The sequence below is a fragment of the Aspergillus pseudoviridinutans genome, assembly GCF_018340605.1.
Source record: "Aspergillus pseudoviridinutans IFM 55266 DNA, scaffold_4, whole genome shotgun sequence".
Lineage (NCBI taxonomy): Eukaryota > Fungi > Ascomycota > Eurotiomycetes > Eurotiales > Aspergillaceae > Aspergillus > Aspergillus pseudoviridinutans.
In genome coordinates this window covers 1,453,857-1,469,370 of record NW_025091284.1, presented here as the reverse complement: position 1 = coordinate 1,469,370, position 15,514 = coordinate 1,453,857, and the positions used below count along the sequence as shown (strand labels likewise).

The 15,514-nt window shown below is 49.8% G+C and overlaps 7 protein-coding genes across 7 annotated transcripts; 3 read left to right on the top strand and 4 right to left on the bottom strand.

Annotated features, from left to right (window-relative positions):
• Window positions 1-2,859: 2,859 nt before the first annotated feature.
• Window positions 2,860-3,584, bottom strand: Asppvi_005947 (GNAT family N-acetyltransferase; the record flags this gene model as incomplete). The annotated part of the gene is made up of 2 exons (XM_043301856.1): window positions 2,860-3,092; window positions 3,152-3,584. 2 exons carry the CDS (start codon window positions 3,582-3,584, stop codon window positions 2,860-2,862), a joined length of 666 nt encoding a protein of 221 aa, XP_043157791.1.
• A 362-nt stretch (window positions 3,585-3,946) lies between these two features.
• Window positions 3,947-5,500, bottom strand: Asppvi_005946 (putative FAD binding monooxygenase; the record flags this gene model as incomplete). The annotated part of the gene is made up of 1 exon (XM_043301855.1): window positions 3,947-5,500. The coding sequence occupies one exon, from the start codon at window positions 5,498-5,500 to the stop codon at window positions 3,947-3,949; it is 1,554 nt and encodes a 517-aa protein (XP_043157790.1).
• Window positions 5,501-6,715: 1,215 nt separating this feature from the next.
• Asppvi_005945 (putative isochorismatase family hydrolase) lies at window positions 6,716-7,584 on the bottom strand (the record flags this gene model as incomplete). The annotated part of the gene is made up of 4 exons (XM_043301854.1): window positions 6,716-6,806; window positions 6,856-7,075; window positions 7,128-7,440; window positions 7,495-7,584. 4 exons carry the CDS (start codon window positions 7,582-7,584, stop codon window positions 6,716-6,718), a joined length of 714 nt encoding a protein of 237 aa, XP_043157789.1.
• Window positions 7,585-9,173: 1,589 nt separating this feature from the next.
• Asppvi_005944 (aldehyde dehydrogenase) lies at window positions 9,174-10,664 on the top strand (the record flags this gene model as incomplete). The annotated part of the gene is made up of 1 exon (XM_043301853.1): window positions 9,174-10,664. The coding sequence occupies one exon, from the start codon at window positions 9,174-9,176 to the stop codon at window positions 10,662-10,664; it is 1,491 nt and encodes a 496-aa protein (XP_043157788.1).
• Window positions 10,665-11,564: 900 nt separating this feature from the next.
• On the top strand, window positions 11,565-13,181 carry Asppvi_005943 (bZIP transcription factor; the record flags this gene model as incomplete). Its single annotated transcript, XM_043301852.1, has 3 exons — window positions 11,565-11,834; window positions 11,891-12,989; window positions 13,048-13,181. 3 exons carry the CDS (start codon window positions 11,565-11,567, stop codon window positions 13,179-13,181), a joined length of 1,503 nt encoding a protein of 500 aa, XP_043157787.1.
• A 51-nt stretch (window positions 13,182-13,232) lies between these two features.
• On the bottom strand, window positions 13,233-13,445 carry Asppvi_005942 (uncharacterized protein; the record flags this gene model as incomplete). The annotated part of the gene is made up of 1 exon (XM_043301851.1): window positions 13,233-13,445. The coding sequence occupies one exon, from the start codon at window positions 13,443-13,445 to the stop codon at window positions 13,233-13,235; it is 213 nt and encodes a 70-aa protein (XP_043157786.1).
• A 1,351-nt stretch (window positions 13,446-14,796) lies between these two features.
• Window positions 14,797-15,219, top strand: Asppvi_005941 (tautomerase family protein; the record flags this gene model as incomplete). Its single annotated transcript, XM_043301850.1, has 1 exon — window positions 14,797-15,219. The coding sequence occupies one exon, from the start codon at window positions 14,797-14,799 to the stop codon at window positions 15,217-15,219; it is 423 nt and encodes a 140-aa protein (XP_043157785.1).
• Between the last annotated feature and the right edge of the window lie 295 nt (window positions 15,220-15,514).

Sequence of the window (15,514 nt, the reverse complement as noted above, 5' to 3'; positions counted from 1 at the left end):
GTCTATATATTAGTATTTAGCCTATTTTTCTGTTTATCCGGCACCCCTGTCAGATACTCGCTGTGATTTTACTCGATAAGGAAGGACCAGATTGAAGTTTTATCCTAAGCTATCCGAAAGACCTATAGATGGAGGCTGCGCTTATCTTGATGAGGGAGACGCCCCAGCCTGAGACTTGCAACTGGCACTTGGCACTTACCACTTGCCATGGAAGCTATTGTACTCTCTCCTGCTTCACTGATTAACCCACCCCTGTTGTGTCAAAGTTGAGTGCAATTTCCCAGAATCCTTGGCAGCTCTACCCCTCAGCGGTGGCTCAAATCATAAGGTACCTCGCACTACCTATTACCCCTTACTGTTGCGACCGCTAAAAATAGCGACACTTACTGCCAGATCTGTGGTCGGGATAGTGCTTTCTGGGCTTAACTGTATTTTAGCGATGAATAGTGTATCTGCTAATCCTTTATAGGTGTTTAAAGAGTATATTATTGGAATAAAATCCATTTTGTCCTACAGTGATATTTTATTGTTGTAGCTTTATAATGTAATCTTATATACACAGTCTCTCAACGAAACGGGAAGGAGGTGGGAGGACCAGAACATGGGAACATATAGCAAATGCAAAGTTGTGTAACCTGTTGACGTGGTCCCAATGCAGGGTGGCCCTTCAGCTAAGCCACTAAAGGGTTGATGGCTCACAAAAACGCTGCCGTCCTAACGAAATCTTTAGGCCCCTGCAAATGATGGCATCCACATATAGGAATGGCTTCATGGTAGACACATCATAACAGTATTGCGGATTGTTGTCTACAACCTAATAGAATAGCTCGCTTGCTCTAGGGTACATATAGAAGTATATCTACTCCTAAATATACACCCAGAGTAGGTCTAGGAGTAGGAACACATAGATATATAAGGATATTTCTCCCTTGGAACAATGGAGCTACACTTCATGATGGAATAAGGGATGTGAGCTAAGCCAAGTTACTATTCTAAACAAAGGCAATATACACTTGGCTAGGAGCATATACACTCTGGGTATACATAAGATATCTGTGAATCTTAAATGTTACTATCCACAGAATAACCGAGGCAAAATCTAGAGATATATTACAAATCTATAGCCGGTTGGGAAATTCAGACCCTTATATTGTTGGGTACAAAAAGACTAGAGCCCTAACTTCAATACTTTCCCTCGAATGCACCTCATCGAGTGTCTTTGGTAGTGGAAAAGATGCATGTGGGACATCTAGCAAATGTAATATTCTTCGTTAGGCCATGCTCCTTTAATCATGTATTCCTTGTTTTCATTTCTTTCTTTCTCTCTTTTTGTTGGCAAGATCGGATGACTGGGATAGGGTAGATGGTTGATGTCACTTACATTTCACACTCCCCTCCTTTGAGTCAAAACTCTTAAATAATAGCACGTCGTTATCACTCTGCCTACTCATATAGTACCACTGAAACGGCTTTGTTGAATCATATAGTGGATACTGTATTGTGCCTGTATAGCGACCGCGGGTGATATCTGCCCCGATTAACCTCGATATGTCAACGGAACGTCCATCACAAACAGCAATGGGACATTCTTCAACTGGGCCATTTATTGGGCGCCAGACGCTATAAGAATTTTAACCAGACGAGTCAGTACATTCATGAAATCGCCATTATCACTCATGTAGAAGAATAGTACGGACAAAAGACCGTTAGGACTAGAGAGCTCGGTGTGCTTTGTTTCTTCTTCACTCACTTTATCATCTGCACTCGGCCAGAGAGAAGGTGCTGGGAATGTTCAGGGACATGATTGCGAATGCGTTCCATCATAGGCGTTTGGGGTTGATCTACAGTGAGGAGCGTGTCTTGACATATTTAGTATTGGCATGGATCGAGGGTGGCGACGTTTCGGGGAATCAAGGTTTGTTTAGATCACTCACCTACATGGACTTGTCGAGCTCGACTGAGCAAATGTCGATTTTTAGATTGTCGGTCTTTTGCGCTTTTCTTCTTTCTCAACTATCAAAGAATCAAAAACGAATTCCAAACGTAAGATGCGGCTTGTTTACTTTCCAGTCAAAGATGTAAATCTTATCGACTCCCTTGATCTCATTTCTTATAATAGCTTCGCATTCAGGCAAGAATACCTTCTCGACCTTTTCTGTACTCCAGAAATCTGTCGGCCCCATTGATGATGAGGGATAATGGCGATAAACGAACCCATTCATTTGAAGGCTGAACTCCCTGCCTTGCTCCTTTGTCCCCCGAATATCTCGAATAAGTTCTTCAATGTCCCCTTTATGAAATATCAAATTGTGTGTCGGCTTTTGTGCGTTTTGTTTCTTTTTACGGCCGAACTGGACGATGCGATATGGTCGTGTTTGGTCGTAGATAGACTGCCATTGGAGATACGTCAATTTGACTTTCACATCTCTCGAGTGAGAAGACATTATGAATTCATCAACAGGTATGGTACGGATTCAGTTGTGGAGGGCCTAATCTATATTTAAATTCAGTAGCTGGTTGAGTCACATTTAGTGCATGGCAGCCTAGATTGATATAACTAGCGTACTACAGAATGCAACATAGCAGATTTCAGTACTAGGGTCCAGCTAGTATTCCTGTAGTTTGCCGTGAGTGGCTGGTCACCATGTGGCAGGTTTGATTCGTGGAGCAAGCAGAAAAGGATCTTTTGGCTCAGTGGGGCTGCCTCCCCCCACAGGCTTATGTTCTTACCTGATCACCAGGGTGGCTGAGAGACGCAGCTATACTCGAGGTCACGATAAGAGCGGTGTTTACAAATTTTGCAGCAAACGATTTCAGAGGTTCTTCAAATGTTTCTTTATCCCATCTCCTTTTGCCCACCTACCGCGAGGCAGGACCATACCTCTTGATCATTGACAAGTGAGGAACACCAAAGATCTGTAGGGTAGCCAATTCCGTAAATCCAGCAGCTTCATATAGCGGACGCCCAGCAGGCGTAGCAACCAGATAGCAGTCTCTCTTTTCCGCTGCAGCCCGCTGTACGCCCCATTGCAAGAGCATCTTGCCAATACCCCTCCGCCAATGACGCGGGTCCACAGCAATATAATCAAGATCTAGGCATGCATGTATTAGTCTGCCGGCTTCGCAGTTAAACCGCGTGAGGTGCACATACGCCACACATTCCTTTTCATCTCGGCCCCGAAATGCGCGCGGGCATCGTCTGCCAGAATCTGTCGCATTTCAGCTAATGCGGACTTGTCTAGGCCCGGATGTGCTGCAGGTTCTGGTTCTTGGGGTTGGCGCGGTTCACAACTGCCAGCACCAGCTGGGACTGGGACGTCCCACAGCGCAAAGCCGACGATCTGCCTATCCAGAGCATCATCTACGGCCACCATTAGAGCAGTGCCGTCAGAGTGGAAGCTCGAGGTCTTGCGGGTAGCTCGCCATTGTCTGCATGCTTCCCCAACTGGCATGTTCGTCGGTTGGAGCTCAGGTGGAAACAAGCGTCGGGATATTGCGTCCGTGGTGGGATTGAAAGCTGCTGCTGCAATATTTCCAATCATCTCTAGGTCTGCCTCTCTTGCCGGGCGTATAGAAAGTACCATTTTGCTATGTGATAGTCCCTTAGACGCTTTTGCTTAAACTCTCATCACAACATTGCTGGATATGGTTGCAGCCGACTGAGGGCTGAAAATTATCAGAGGACAGTGCTGTTTGGGCCCCGGAACATAAAGATAGAGGATACGCAGGCACGTACCCCGCCTCGTATTTCCCCGCTGTTTTTCGCACGTTCCGAGACTTACTAAGGTACAGAGACAATGACGTAGCAGAGGGCGTATGCTCCCAAGCTGAGGATGAAGGCAATTCCATTAAAAGGAAAATATGCATATTCGATGAGAGGAGATGCAAAGCCAACCCAAACACCGCGCTGCCGGATATAGTACATAAACATGAGGAAAGTCATCAATCATACCAGGCGAATTCCGTTTTCTTCCAAGTACTGCTCAAACCGCTCTGGTAGTCCTGACGGTTCTGCAACTGCCACGTATGTGTCAGGTCTGATAAGGTACGCTGCATCTCTTCCAAATCCAGCCGCCTGGTACTTCTCGTCCCAGGGGAAGAGACGCAGAGGCACACGCTTGTCGTGACACCAATTCGCCATCTGCCGCTTCAAATCCCCGTAGACATGAACCTGCCATCTAATTTCCTTCAGGCTGTCAAAGTTATCAAGGTGCCCCGCAGGCGCCCACGGGACCCGATCGCCGCCTTGTACATAACCCGCCGTACCCGCAGACAAAGCGCTGTCGCGATAGTTCAGCATGATTTGCGACACGCCTCGAAACATACGGTGTCGGACCATGTCGAAACGGGTCAAGATGGGCATGACGATGGGGACGACCCAGTTCCGGATGAAATTGCTTACGTATCCCTTGGCAACGAGGTTGGTGAACGCCTGGTCGGTAGTGTTGACGAGCGTACTCGCAAACGCATGGCGTTCTGGATCGTAGCTATCCAGCAGCGATGCGTCAGCTTTACCGTGCACCACCGCGGCGATCTTCCAGGCGAGATTGATCGCGTCACCGATGCCCGTGTTCATACCCTGTCCGCCGACAGGACTATGGATATGCGCTGCGTCGCCTGCGAGGAACGCGCGGCCCCGGCGGAAGCTGGCTGCGACGCGATGGTGTACGCGGTAAGTGGTGAACCAGTTGAGTTTGTCGATCTGCAGCCCCATGTTCTTGATGGTGGCTGATGCGACGTCATCGAGCGTGAGTTCGGAAAGTTCTTTGGTTACGCGTGATTCGTCCACTACGCCCGCGAAACGGGCCTTTCGGTCTTGGTCGTATGCGAGAGATAGCATGAACTCGGATCCGTTGAGAGAGAGGTGTGCCTCGCCGTTCAGCGTCGGCCCGCTGCCCTCTATATCTGTCACGAAGAAGAGCTGGGGGTAGGTTTCGCCTTCGAAGGCGATGTTGCAGGCGCGACGGACGGCGGAGTGGGCGCCATCGCAGCCCACGATGTAGCTTGCTTCGCAGAACTCTGTTTTCTCGTCTTTTGTTGAGTTTGGTTGCTCGTTGGTGTGTTTCAGTTGAGCCAGGATGCACTCTTCATTCTCCTCAAAGTCGACCAATTCCCAGTTCCGTTGCACAGTTACCCCCATCGCATTCAAGCGGTCTTCCAGTAATTTCTCGTGGAAATCCTGAGCATAAATATGAATAAACGGGTACGGGGTCAATCCCTTGCCAATATTACCGATGGGGATATGGGCCCGGTGGGAACCTTCAGCCCAGATATTGGTAGCTTCAATTTTGTGGCCATTGGCGACCACGTCGTCGGCGAGGCCTAACTGACGATATAACTCGAGTGTACGAGCGTGGATTGCCAAAGCACGAGACGTAGATGGTTGGGCTTCTTTTCTGTCGATAATGCGCACCTTGACATTCTGGCGGGTAAGCCAGAGGGCGAGGACGAGGCCGGTGGGACCTGCCCCGATAATGAGAACTTCGGTACGGGGAATCATAGTCCAAAATCAGTCGTGATGATTAAAGGTCTCAATTGGTTGTGCCATGGTGGACACATATACGGGTCTGCCATGCTCTTATGTGATTTTCCGTGTTGCTATAATTACGTATGTAAGCGCTAGATACTTAACTAGTATGCGTCATCCCGCTCGGGTCAGTTCGGGGCTTCGGGCTATGGTGCCGATCCCCGGCTCGCGAGTACATCACGAGCCTCAACGAATTTGACAGACTCGTGCACGGGGCCAGTAAGGCGTCCAATTCCTATTTTCAAATTTGACGCATCATGATGAGGTTCGCCTAGTTTCACAATGCAGGCACAGCCCATATCGTGGATGCTCCCGAGTCATGACGGGAAGATGTGGGTTGCTGTTGTTGTATCAATTAGCGTCCAGCGGGGGTACAGTTAACTGTGCCCCTAGACCCTCCCATGAGGTATAGGGATGTGCTAGCTATTGGGATTACGTACATGACAGCCGTAGAAAACAGCTGTTGCTCAAAAGCTATGGTATAGCCAGTTGGTTTAGTGGGTTTGTTGAGGTATATACTTTTGAGCTGTCCATAGCAATCAAGCCCGTGCCCCTAGAGTTTCAGAGATATAGTCCCCCACCATCTTCTGTCCCTACCAGTGGAATGGCGGGTTGCCGCTATACCACTACGGCACCCTTTCTGGGAAGATGCGGGGTGTATGCCAAGCGGGATCCACTGAAACCACCAGGTTGAACTGGTGACTCCAGAAGTATACTCGCTCATTATTGAGCTGCGTAGACTTGATCGGATGTAAGGATCAAGGACGGACTGGTCGTTGTGTTGCTGAGCCACTTTGTAGATATCAGTGGCTTCGTCCCAACTACAGGTAACTTTCAAGATCTTGTTCATTTATCTACTCGTATAAGGCCAGTTCTCTTCTAAGTAAATTCTTTGTTCTCAGTGAGACTCCTGCTGCTTTCTACTCGTTCTGCTTCATCGTAGAGGTATGTGAATCATTTTCGTTTCTCTAGCTCAAGGGGAACGATCTAATCTGCGACGTAAGGATAACAGGATTAAAGTCTTGGACATTGAACCGACTTGTAAGCAATCTAGGAAAGGATTGACAATGGTTGGACATATTATCGCTTCAACAAACTCCCTATAGAGACATAGAACCAATCTCTAACCGCCTTTCTATCCGAGCACCCATGTTATTAGCGAATCATGTTATTGTGCATCCATGGCGCTCAGATGAGGGTGCGTTCAATAGGGAACAGAGTGCCGTTCTCAATGGCACCAGCGTGGTGACGAGCAACCAATCCATAAGCGTATTGGTACCTAGTCATAGTTAGAGCCATTCTGAGATACGCTGAAGGGCGCAACTTACTTGTCCAGGTAGGGCAGGACCTGGTCCAGGCCAGGGGTGTTTCTCCAGTCGCGCATCAGGTCAGTGACGACGCCAAAGGTGCCCGTGAGGGTGACGCCAGCCTTCTCCATGCGACGGTTGGCATCGGCCGCCAGCTTGACGTCGAAGGTACCGCTGGCCTCGGTGTTGGCGAAGACCTCGTATCCCTCGTCGATGAGCGAGAGGGCCAAGAAGGCGGTGCCTATCCTGTTAGACTCGTCTCTGAAATAGGAAGGGGGAAACTGGAAACTTACAAACTTCGGTGACAATACCACCGATAATCAATTGCTTCTTGCCGGTGGCCTTGACGGCCGCGCGGAACTCGGCATTGTCCCAGGCGTTGACCTCTCCCTGGCGGTGGACAATGGTCACGTTGGGGTTCAGGTCGACGACCTCCTTGAGCATCAGTCCGTTGGGACCGACGTCAGAGGAAGTGGTCATCACGACGGGCAGGTCGAACAGGTTGCCCAAGGCGGCGTGGGCAAGCATGTTGTTGCGGAAGTCGTTGGTGCTGTAGTCGCGGACCAGCTGAGCGAGACCGACTTGGTAGTCGATGACGAGAACGGCCTGTTGGAGGGATTAGTAGCCAGACAACCTGGGACAGGAGCAGAAGGGAAATACCGCGTTCGCCTTGTCCAGTCGGTTCCAGGCCTTGACGGTCGTGGAGGCCGCCAGGAGGGCAACAGTCTGAAGGGCTTGGATGAAACGCATCTTGTCGGTGTTGATGATTTAAGATGAAAAGATGGAGTTTTCTGTCTGACTGTTTGCTCTGTGGTCTGGATATCCACGAAGAGAAGCGGGAAGCTGTCTCCTTTATATATTTGATCTTCGCTGATCGGCTTTCAACTTCCACACGAGACTCATCTCCGGTTCCTTACCATCAAGTTAATAAGCATGACACATTGTTTGCTAAATTGCAAGCTCGCTCTAAAGTACCCATTCAAATTATTCAGCCCGTAGCCTCCAGCCGTCTGCAGGGAAGCGTTGCAAGGATGTGTAGTCGGCCTCCAATGAACAGCAAGGAAGATTCTTGCAAGCTCGACATGCTCTCCATGTCTCAGAATAATCTCGCATAAACTTCAATGCAAAGTCTTTCGAGATTTGGTTTGACAAGATTCGAAAGTGGAGTGAGCGTCTGAGTAAGGGCATGGTAATGATGTGCTAAGACGGCAGATCCACAATCTATTCTGCAATGCCGGCTATGTGTTCGGGCTTTCACAAAGCCCATCACAGCCACAACGTGGACGACTATATGAGAGTTTCCCTTTTAATATTATCGGCTACTCAACTGAACAATAGAATAATAGTGTTCAAGTAGAGATCCCTCCAAGCTTGAGATTCAACTACCAAACATATGTAAAGGGCCATATCAGAGCAGTTTTGCATAGAATTCATCTGCCGAGAATGACAGTCGAGTGGATATCAGCCACCATTTTTCTAGCCAATCTGAATATTCCAGGAAATTAGGATCTCACCAGCCTATGTTGGTGACCAAATCATTCATAAGACTGAGTAAGACTGTTAGCGTACTCCGTCCGTAAAGCTGTCAAAGCCATCAATAGGGTAAGCATTAAGTAATGCATTTGGCCAATCATATGTGAGAATGCTGTCAATTCGGGCCGAACCTTTTAAATGAGCATGGAACTCTAGAAAATGGATAATAAGATTAATAGTATGACAGTCTTTCCCAGAGTTCCAACCTACTCTAATCTGTTGACTCTGTTGACTGCCTGACTACGAATCAGAGAATACTGATAGAGACGGTCAGCTTACTCAGAGACTTAGATCCTTGTGTATCCCACAACAGGATTGTGCTTGAAAATTAAAAGCTCACCGTATACTAAAAAGAAAACAAACTGAGACAGACGCTATACTGCTACAATATATATTATAATTTGATTCTGACATCCAAATTCCATGGAATAGAGCCAAAATTTGAATTGTGTGCTCGGATCTGAATGATGAGCTACGACCTTTAGGCACCAGCACCGGATATATATACACATAGTTGGAGACAACTACTCCGCGAGCCCTCAGTACAGTGAGGATCCCAGAGTCCAGCAGACACATCCGCATCAAAAGAGTAACCAGTTCTGATATTATATACAGAGGCAAAACCCCGATAGACAAGATCTTGATAGCAAGCTATGCTTATCTAGACCTGTTGACGCTATCAGATATGAGATTGCCACATGGTCTCGTTATCGTGCGGGGTAAGCCTTACAGGTTATAACGAGGATGTGCAGTCGCAACACCACAAAAAGACAACAACTTCGTAACAACCTAGGAAAACAACCACAATGTCTGATATCCCACACATATCAAACTGGGTCAACGGCGCCCATACGCCCCCAATCCCCGAACACATCGTCGTGCTCAACCCCGCAACCGAAACCCCCATCGCAACCATCGACGCAACACCCCAAGCAACCGTCCAAGCCATCATCGCAACATCATGGGAAACATTCCATAATGGACCTTGGTCCCACGCTGACGCCTCCGACCGCTTCACCGTCCTCTCGAAGGCCGCTACCCTTCTCCGCGCCCGCATGTCCGAATTCGTCGACCTCGAAACCAGACAGACAGGCCGACCGATCCGCGAGATGCGCGCCCAGCTAGCCCGCGTACCGGAATGGCTGGAGTACTTTGCCTCGCTGGCTCGCGTCCACGAAGGCCGGGTGACGCCTTTCAAGGGCCCCGTCGTGAACACCGTGACCCGGCTCCCGCTGGGCGTGGTGGCGCAGATAACACCCTACAATCACCCTCTTCTGATCGCGACGAAGAAGATAGCCGCTGCGCTAGCGGGCGGAAATGTGGTTATTGTAAAGCCATCGGAGCTGGCGCCGTTATCGGTGCTGAGGCTTGGGGCGTTGTTCAAGGAGGCGGGCCTGCCGGACGGGGTGTTGCAGATCGTCAGCGGGTACGGCTATGAAACGGGCAAGTTTCTGTGTGAGAGTCCGCGACTTGCGAAGATCGATTTGACGGGTGGACTGTCGACGTACAAGGCTATTGCGCCTGCTGCAGCGGCGAACTTGATTCCCGTCACGGCGGAGCTTGGGGGGAAGGCGCCGGTGTGTTTGTTTCCGAGCCTCGACGTGGAACTGGCGGTTAAGGCGGCGCTGTTTGCGAGTTTCATTGCCAGTGGACAGACGTGCGTGACTGGGAGTAGACTCCTAGTGCATACTGATCTTTATGATCGGTTTAAAGAGCTGCTGGAGAAAAGGGTCACAGCCTTGCGCGTAGGAGACCCAATGGACGAGCGCACGCAGATTGGTTCGGTCATCTCTCGCGCAGCTGCCGAGAGATGCGCTGCTTTTGTGGCGAGGGCAGTACAGGAGGGAGGCCGTGTGCTCTGTGGTGGTAACCCGTCAAACTCGAATGGAAAAGGCTTCTTCTTTGAGCCGACCATCATCGAGACACATGCTGATTCAGATCTCGCTTGTAATGAGGTCTTCGGGCCGGTTATTGCGCTCGTGAAATGCGAATCGGAGGAGGAGATCATCCACATTTCCAACAGCACGTCCTATGCCCTGGGAGCATCAGTCTGGACCAACGATTTCAGCCAGGCTCATCGCGTTGCTGCAAAGATTGAAGCGGGCATCGTTTGGGTAAACGGACACCACCTGAATGATCCATCCTCACCTTGGGGTGGGTTTAAGGAAAGTGGTATGGGAAAGGAGAATGGCATCGAAGCGTATGAGAGCTACACCAAGGTCAAGAGTACAGTGATCAACTATGGGGTGCAGCCTGTATGGTTTGATGACGAGCCCGCCAACGCGCGGTATGGCTAGTTCCTACGAGGACTTGCGTCAGTTGTCGGGTGCAGGTAGACTACGTAGTAGAGAACAGAATGCCAGTCGATTCGCTGCTTATCATACAGAGACATAAGACAGATTCCCAACCAGTGACACCTCCCAAACACATTAATGCAACTGCCAATCACTAAGTTCCACAAAAGGAAACGTCTGAATTAAAACTTCTGCCTCAGGCGACAACCGAGGCCCGTGGCCCTGAGGATCAGGCTGAAGAACCGGCCCGGAGAAATATCGGACCGAGGCCACAACACACAGCAAGTTGCTGCCATGAATTACATGATCAACTCATCGCTCATCTTGATGAATCAGACTCAAAGATATCCTGTTTACCAGAATCTGCGCTATTATTCCTATTACGCTAGGAATGGTTGTCTAGACACCCTCCTGGCTGAGTGGTTTGATGGCTGACGACATTCCTCTTATCACGTAAGACAGATCTCTCTCACGATCGGAGATCACTCTGGGTTGCTCCGATTTGTTCAATGATTGTGTTTAGACTTTGGCTAACATTTTTTGATTAGTGAACACTCGCCACTGCTCCTTATCACCAGAGTAGTAACCCCGAGGTTTAGCGTATTCAGACAGCACGCACTACCAATCGGAATACGCACATGGGTGACACGACGGACCAATACGTTGATTCGATTGCTGACAATTCGCAGACCGCTTAATAATCCATGGTGGACTCCTCCAGAATCGGGTCCCCCGCCCACCTTGATTCGCTGCGTTCTCGACGACCTGCCCACTATTTGGAGCTTTAGTTCGCCCCGGGCGCAACGTGGGAATTTCACTCCCTAACAACCTGCGTCTTGAAGCGATTCTTCAGAGTTCATAAACCTCAGGTTCTCAACCTTCGCTCCTTGATAGCTTGTAGCCATGTCGGACGTGCAGCTTCAGTTCAGTGACCGTGTTTGGGCTCGGTCGCCTTCAGTTTCGAGTCTAAGCCCTGTGTCTCAGGCGCCCGTTATGTCATCAACTGAATCGAACTCCACTCTCTCCTCGAGTTCTGACGATCATCAATCCGGAGAGGACGAGGGATCACGAAAGAAAATTAAGGTCAATTCACAGCCAGCAAAGACCGTGGAACAGTCTTCTAGGAAGAGAGGTCGCCCTCAGAAAGTGCAGGATGCTCAGACACCTGCGGAGGTGAGTTATAGTTATCGCTCCCTTACTCTGAGAACACCTGCTCAAAGCAGTATCAGAGACGCCGGGCTCAGGTCCGTCTGGCACAGCGTGCCTACCGTTCCCGTCAAGAAGCCACCTTGTCGCAGCTGAAGAATCGTATCTCTGAAATGGAATCGGTGATTGGGACGATGACGGAAGCCTTTCTTGCATTTAGCGACAGGCTCGTGCAATCCGGCGTATTAAATACATCCCCGGATATCGCTCAGTCCCTTAAAGAGGTGACTGCCAAGTATGTCGCACTTTCAAGTCAGATCAGCGAAACAGACGGAGATGGCGCCACACCGCAAGATAAACCATTGTCCCAAATCACTGCACCAGAACTGTTATCCTCGAACTCGGCAGAGCAGGCGAGCCGGTTGTCAGACTCCGCGGTCGCTGTCAACACAGCCCCCATGAATGGTAACCTCGGCGACGCAGAACCTGTCGGCGCAATGACGCCGAGCGAGATACCAGACATGGCTATTGACTCCCTTTTCCCTATTACATCTCCAACACATACCAGAGTCCCATCCCCTCCCCTTATCAGCCTACGCACACCTATGTCGCATCTGTACGGTCCGGATAGCCCCTTCTTCGCCCAGCGGTTGCATCTGGCCGCCTATAAGGTCGCATACCGATATCTGAAAGATTCCACTATTCCCGACTCCGCGTTACTTCAGCACTTTGGTTTCCTGATGACTCGATGGACCAGATCCCAACTTATCGCATACTTGACCCGTTTCCTAAAGTCTTCCGGGGGAGTTGAAGTTTCCGGGAAAAAATTCAGTCCTCCCATGCTGAACTTGGGCGGTGCCGGGTTGCACTACCCACGGAAGCATTCGCCTATGAGCGACCCCAATCTTAATTTGCTTCCTTCGGCTGAAGTCATCGGGACGATGTATGCAAATGGGCTGAGCGTTCAAGACCTTGAAGAGCCATGGTTTGACCCGGGAGATGTGGAGGGGTTTTTGGAGGAGCAGGGCATAATTCTTTCCAACCGACATATGCTTCCAGAAAACCTAAAAAGTGGTAGCAATAGGACCCATCGTCAGGATGGGGTTGCGAGCACATGGCAGTCAAGCTTTCTGGATGGTCGGCGTTCTAGCTTGGCTGTCGATGAAGATCAATTGATCAATTGTAAGCCGCATTGGATTGGGTACCAGTATAACATTGAGCGCTAATTCTGATCCGGCAGGGCTGTCCTATCACGCCATTTGCCTAGGCCGTTCGCCAGCGTTCCGCAAACGTGACGTCGAGAGGTTCATATCGCAATATGCCTGGCCCGTCGGCACGCCTCTAATGCCTATTCAGGCCATCGCAGTAGCCTAACTCTATATTACGTTAGCGCATTACGTTTGCCTTTTCTGGAGAAGCCGGTTGCTAGCCCGTAACGTCCGTGACCGTCGACTCCAGCGGTCTCCACTTCATATTCAGCACGCTCTCCACTTCTGCTGTATCAACTGGCAAGGACTGGCCCGAGTTCTCCAGTGTGATCTTGGCTCCCCAGTTCAGATAGTGACTTTGCACGATAGCAGCGATATCCCTCCACAGTGTTTTCCGGCTAGCTCGGAGGATTCTCGACGCATGTGACATTCTTTTCTCATCCAACGCTTTCGCATACGCCTCAGCAACATATGCGTCGTGGTAATGCTGCGCCTTGTATTACCTGCTGTGATGTCCCGAGGAGGGGTCTATTTCTGTCGCCCAGCGCTTTGGCCGCCATTTTTAAATGATTGTATTCGAACCCAAAAGTCGAGTAAAGGGAAACGACTGAGAGTTCGGCTTTTTCTCCATGAATTGGCAGCCAGCGCTATTGGCGAGAAATTTCGATGCATGGTAGTCTTTGAGTGAATTGACATAACCGCCTGGTCCCCATGATTGCGGCATTTGCGTCGATTGTGAGGTCGCAAGGTGTTGCTTTCTATGCACCGCCAGTCAACTTATCAGGGGTTATGCCATCGGAGCAGATGCTGAATTGCCTCTGATTACCTCGCCGTCCGGAAGCCGTCCATGTGCAGCCGGGCCGCGAGGGACAAGGCGATCACAACTTGTCTGACCCTCCGCACTATGGCCGCTTCTTTCAAGCGAGCCGTGGTGCCCTTCACAGCCGGACGGGAAAAGGGCTTTCCCGTTTCATGCGAAATAGGCGAGGCAAATTGAAGGATATAATTGTCCCTATCAAGCATCGTGGCAAATGCGAAGTCTCGCGTAATATCTGGGACGATAACAAACTGGACCTTCACATTCTGACAGCTTGTTCTGCGGTTATGGTGTCTGTTCTTCCTTGCATTTGTGTGTTCGAAGGCCGTGGCCCAATCTCAGGGCTTCATGGGAGACGGTGCTGGCCATAAATCCGGTGGCGCCAGTGAATCAATATGAGGTCGGGGGGCACTTTGACACTCTTTTTTGTCATGCTCACTCGGTCGTCATGGGATGCAGTGGGGGGTTTATATCTGGCAGGAAGGGTTCTTTTTACACTTGGCTCAATGTGGAGCCAGAAAGGCACTAGGTACCTTGGCTCCCGGTGAGTGCAATGTTTAGTGATCAGTTGGTGGAGACAGTCGGGTGACGTACCCGACTTTCTCGTATCACTGATTAGTGATACTCGTGTTCGAGCACAACTACACCTTGTCAAGGACGGGATGATTAGTATTCACGAGATGCAGCGTGTCACCACCCCGCTCGATATGCAAAGCTTGCGTACCACAGTTTCATGTCTATCCAGTAGCGGACTATAGTAGTAATAGTATCCTTACCAACACAGCGGCCCCTTTCCTAGGCTGTCGAGTTCCCTAGGTTGTACAGACTGGTTGTCATGGTGATCCAAGTATTCCAGTAACTGACTATATAACGGTACTCATCCTCGATAATCATCGACAATCATTCAAAAACTACTACCCCCACTCATCTACCCATAAACACAACCATCCCACCAATAATCAAAATGCCTCGTTGGCTCATCCAGCACAGTCCCAATACCCTCACCCCGGAGGAGAAATCCCAACTCGCCCAACAAATCACTCAGGTCTACGTCGGCGCCGGCCTCCCTCCCTTCTACGCCCAAGTGCACTTCATCGAGCAACCCGCCGGCACATCCTTCATCGGCGGCGAGCAGCACCACAACTTCGTGGCCCTGACCGTTTACCATCTGGCGCGGACGATGACCTCCGAGGAGCAGAGGCAGGGATTCCTGAAACGCATTGACTCGATTTTGACGCCGGTGTTTGAGCCCAAGGGGATCGACTGGGAGTATTTTGTGACGGAGACCCCAAGGGATCTGTGGAAGATTAATGGGCTTGTGCCGCCGGCTGCTGGGACGGAGGAGGAGAAGATCTGGTTTAGGGAGAATAGGCCTGTGAGGTTATAGATGACTGTATGGATTGAGGGCTGTACGTAGTTTGTACATGAGTTTCAGATGACTTGTTCAGGAGAGGGACGAGGGCAAGATGCTACTGTTTGATATGGAAGGGCGGAAGGTCTACTGAGCTCTGTCGAGGATAGTCATGAAGATGAAGTCTCTCTAGTCTTATATTAATAAAGTAGCTATACAGTTATAAGATAAATCTGAAGTCTATTATAAATACGCCTCGCTCACATTCTTAAACACTTTAAAATATCGAAACCAGCATCGAGTTATTTTCCGGAGAACGGCTTCGCACGGT